At 34.0% G+C, this 5,086-nt stretch overlaps 1 protein-coding gene across 1 annotated transcript; it reads right to left on the reverse strand.

Annotated features, from left to right (window-relative positions):
* Window positions 1-409: 409 nt before the first annotated feature.
* Window positions 410-769, reverse strand: LOC136990619 (KRAB-A domain-containing protein 2-like). Its single transcript, XM_067289015.1, has one exon. The coding sequence runs from the start codon at window positions 767-769 to the stop codon at window positions 410-412; it is 360 nt and encodes a 119-aa protein (XP_067145116.1).
* Window positions 770-5,086: the final 4,317 nt, after the last annotated feature.

The following is a 5,086-nucleotide window of genomic DNA, read 5'->3' on the forward strand; positions in this document are numbered from 1 at the left end:
CCCTCCGCTTTTCGAATTAGCTGCAGCTGCTTCTCTCGGCGATATTTCTTGAGAAGAAATCTCATCTATGGGAAGTAACTTTTCTTTATACCCATAATCTGTTCGTAATTTGTAAAGCTGCTTGAGGGTACCATTTTTGTTTGCTAATTTATAAAAGTCGGAGTCTTTCTTCTATTCCAACAACAACCGCTAACACATTTCGGTCATTTGTACGGCCACGGTCGACATCGGGGACTTGTATTCGTACAGTATCACCAATTTCAGCAGAAGGAAATTTTCTTTTTGAGGTTCGTAACACTTTTGTTGTTTACAGTAGCAGATTCTCTTTCGCGGCCGCTCTTTTTATAGAAATAACTTCGTGTTGTTCAGTCAGAGCTTGATAAAAAGACGTGGTAGGTTGCAGCTCCTCTTAAATATGGTATTCGTTATGGCTACTGCTCAAATTTTCTTCAAAAGTATTAACAATTTCTTCGAGCTGTTCTTCGGTTTCAATATTTGCGATTTGTTCACCAGGCAAAGATGACGATGCTGTGCCTCTTTTTGATTTAACGCCAAATATGGCTTCATAAGGACTTTGGCGTATTCCTTCGTGATATGTAATGTTCTTGGCAAATTGCACAAAGGGTAAACCGTCTGACCATTTATTTGTATCGTTATCGTTCATCCATACAGTTAACATCTTCTGTATATCCCGATTGGCTCTTTCAACTGAGCCTTGTGTTTGACTATGACGAGGATTTCCATGAACTATCTTAACATCTTTCCACATAGAGCATAGTTCAGATATGACTTCATTACAGAATTCCCTACCATTATCTGAATGCAATATAGCTGGGGCACCAGCTTCTCAGGTGTCGTTTCGACCTCCACCTCCAACATATGTTACTGTGAAAGGCTGAAATTAGAGAATGTCTATATACTCCGGTGAATGTCGATACATACAAAATACGTCAGTGAAAGACCGAATATTTGGTTATATTATTATACATTCGAACAATCGCCGGTGTATGTCGACAAGCACAAATAAGCTTTGGTGGAGGTCGAAACGACACCCGAGAAGCCGATGTCGACAGAGAGGCGACAGTCTGTCACCAAATCCTTTGTGGGTAGCCGGAGGTAGGACAAGGTCGTACAGTACATTCGAAAACACAGAAACAATGTAACATTTTGGAAAATAAAATCACATTTTAATATTTTTAATTGTTGATTCATAAACCCCATAAGGTTTAGATACACGGACAGTTGGCAATGTTTATCAAAAAGTTTATTTCAGTCGGTACGTACACCTGTATTTGTGTAAGTTTCGGGCTGCATAGGCCCCTCTTCAGCCGACATAAGACTTCGGATCTTTAAGGATTTTCCTTGGAAATCTATGCAGTTTACATTATCACATAACTGCGATCTCTGCAGGTTCTTGCGAAAGGTCTCGTAAGGCTTGGATTTTCTGTACATATCTGTTATCTTCACTGTCGGTTGTATGCATTTCTCCTGGTAAACGTTGCCGTTTCTGTTTTCTACTTGTGTTAGACGTATTTTGAAACGGTGCCGGTAGTTTTTGTTGATTCGTAAACCAGGAGAAATGCATACAACCGACAGTGAAGATAACGGATATGTACAGAAAATCCAAGCCTTACCAGACCTTTCGCAAGAACCTGCAGAGATCGCAGTTATGTGATGATGTAAACTGCATAGATTTCCAAGGAAAATCCTTAAAGATCCGAAGTCTTATGTCGGCTGAAGAGGGGCCTATGCAGCCCGAAACTTACACAAATACAGGTGTACGTACCGACTGAAATAAACTTTTTGATACACGGACACTTGGCAGTGTTTATCTAAACCTTATGGAGTTTATGAATTAACAAAAACTACCGGCACGGTTTCAAAATACGTCTAACATTTTTAATTGTGTTTATTATAATTTGTGTATGTTACACTTAAATATTTTATTTTAAAAACCGCGTAATTAGAAAAGCAATTGAATTAAAACAATGCTTCAGAAAGGAATATGAAGTAACGACGAATCCCGTTTGTTAGAATTGTATCATTGTGAAAAATGCATCTTCGGATTTAATGTCTACTAGATTTTCTTATATCGTGTGTCTTGCTTTAAATATTTAAAGTTCGAGACACGCGATGCCTTCACAACTAAAAGATAAGTGTAAATCCAATTTTTGATAATTGCAAGAGTTATTATTAATTTGAAATTTTTTTATTTTCAGGTTTCAAGTAGTCCAGAAGGGAAGTATGTGTCCATAATAAGCGTATTTCCGACTGATTACTTATGGTTTTACTTTTATTTTAGGGACGGATTTAATTTGACTCCATCGAAGTCTATTTTATCCGCCGTGTAATATGTATACTACATACAATATGTAAATATAACACAATATTCACATTGTTTGCAAAAGAAACCTGCCATTGGAGATTGTGTGGAGAAGCCTGTAAGCAAACAATCAGAAGCGAGTGTATAGTGCGTTGGTGGTATGATGCATCATTCGAATCTACAATAATTATTTCAAACTTTCGAATACATTATCAACATTATTGTTTTGGAAATGGCGCGATTCCCGTTTTTTCCCGTAATTGCGATGCTACCTAGTCATTACGATGTTTCTGGACCAAAAAAAAAAAAAAAAAACCCATGGAAGAGCGTGAGACCTTGACGATGGTTCCGTGGCTTCAAACGAAATTTATTTTCTGTTACTAACTTTACCCGGCAGAAGAAATCAGAAATATTTCTAAAATGTATTTTTTCCATATTTATTGTTTGGTCCCACCAATGGTCGAGTAAATAAAACAACTAAACGCTGGTATTTGGTCGTGGGTTCGCCTCTGGTCAACGTGCTAGCCACGCGCGTTTTCCGAGTTTTCTTAACGTTACTAAAACTTAAATACGGGACCATTTTCCAGAATTTGTTTGTAGTGCAGATTAACTACTGTATATTTAATAAAGTCACGGCCACCTGTTACTTTGGTTATATTTTTGACATTGGAGAAAGTGAGGTCGTTTACAATGTATTTACGCGCACAAACCATGATTACACTCTACATTTTGTTATATTTATAGGATAACGGTGGAGCAATCGCTTAAATAATTCATGTTTTTCGGTACTGTACAGAATTATTTTGACTTTTCGAGCTGTTATATATAACAAAGAAAAAATTTGACGATCGGTCAAAAATCATCCCCTCCGAGATTTTTACATTTTTAAATTCAGAGGATTTTGATACGTTGAGAAATCACAAAAATTCGGGGGTAATTTCTGTATATATGTATATTAGTGTGTGTGGGAAGAGGCTCAATTTTGCTCACTCTCTTTGAAGCTTGATAACTCTTGGATGTTTCGTCGAGAATTTCTGAAATTTTGCACAGCGGTATGTTTGTTAGGGGAATTGATGCTATTAAATTTTTGCGGTTAAATGTTGACGGGATGAAACGATAAACGGGGTCGTGTGTATGTCCAGTAGGGTCAGACTTAATGATGATTTTACTCGTTATTAGCATTCACAATTTTTTATAAAACCCATCTCTACCCTCAAAATTAAGCTTTTTGCCATTTTATAATAGTTAAAAATATAAGAAGATTTTTAATAAAACATGGTAACAGATAACGTCACCAAATTTTAGCGTGAAAGTTAGGCGACCCGTTGCTAGGTTTTTTAATCTTATGCTTTATTTACTATGGAAAAGAAAACGTTAAAGCGATGATTTAAAAAATAAATAAGTAATAATTCAGTTAGAATAAGTTCACAGTTCTGGGTGCTCTGCAAGACTTTGTTTGGTTCGGATCTGCAAGAAAGGATGAAAAACAGAAATGTTTGTGTGTGGCCTGTCCCGGATACGTACTGTACACTCCGTCCCTCACAATCCGGCCTGACCGAACTCACGATTGGCTTGACAAAAGGCCTTCTTAGTGCTCATAAGGCAGAAAAAGTTTAAAAAACAAAAAAAAAAAAAAAAAATTTCGCAACGTTTGTGGTAACCTTAACTACTTTATCAAAATGACTGTGCATATAGTTATCACTTAGGAAGATATTTTGGTACATTCCAAAGTCTCATAGAAAAAGATTTCAAATTATAGAATAAAAAAGACCATGCCTATTATGAGTTAATTAATTTATAGAAAAAGTCCAAGAAAAACTTTCAGTTACGCCCCTATTATTATAATTTTATTATTTCAAGAGTTATATAATATCTACTTTATAAATTTCACTATAAAATAATCTTGGTATAAACTTGTTTGTCAGGACGATGAATAATAATTTGATAATCAGTCTACAGATTTTAAAGTACTTTGGACACTTACGTAGTAATTTTAAAACACTGTTAGTGCTTTAAATCATAATGTTAAGATAAAGTAATAATATTTAGCATTAACGAAATAATATAGAATAATTTTAAAAGATAAACTTATTTTAATATAAATTTAAAACATTGGTAAGTGAAATACTAAAATGATTATTTGCAGCGTTTAGTCGAATTAAATGCCATCAGGATTCGTTCCTTGACAATCTAATTTCTAAGATGTAAAAAACGCATTGAAAGCATTTTAATTTATTAAGCAATGCAATCAATGATGTAAGAATTTTGTCGATTATATGAGAGAATTATAATTGAATTTAGCATAATACAGTAACATGTAATCCTTCAATAGAGTAATTAATGTATTTGTAGATAAAAATACATTCAATAATAATAATAATAATAAATTACGTTCTGTTCAAACCCATGGAAATTCTCAGTTTATGGATTTTTATACACAAAAAGTAGAATCTAAAAATGCAGGTACAATTGATAGATCTATAGATATAGATATAGATATATAGATGAGTTAAAATGGCAACTTATATTGCTTTGTACAGAAGAAAATGTACATTTAAATTTTTTTGTTTACAACTTATCGTCTGATTCTATGACAACGGGTTTAAATCAAGTATTATCGATTACGATAATAAATAATAAGGTAACGTAAGATTACACTATCATCAACAATCTTATCTTTGATCATTATAATGCATTATTATTGATTAGTGATGTTTTATAACAGAACAAAGTACGAAAATATATATTTAAGATTCATTTAAA

Source organism: Centruroides vittatus, unplaced genomic scaffold, assembly GCF_030686945.1.
Source record: "Centruroides vittatus isolate TY-2023 unplaced genomic scaffold, ASM3068694v2 scaffold_946, whole genome shotgun sequence".
In the NCBI taxonomy this organism is placed as follows: Eukaryota; Metazoa; Arthropoda; class Arachnida; order Scorpiones; family Buthidae; genus Centruroides; species Centruroides vittatus.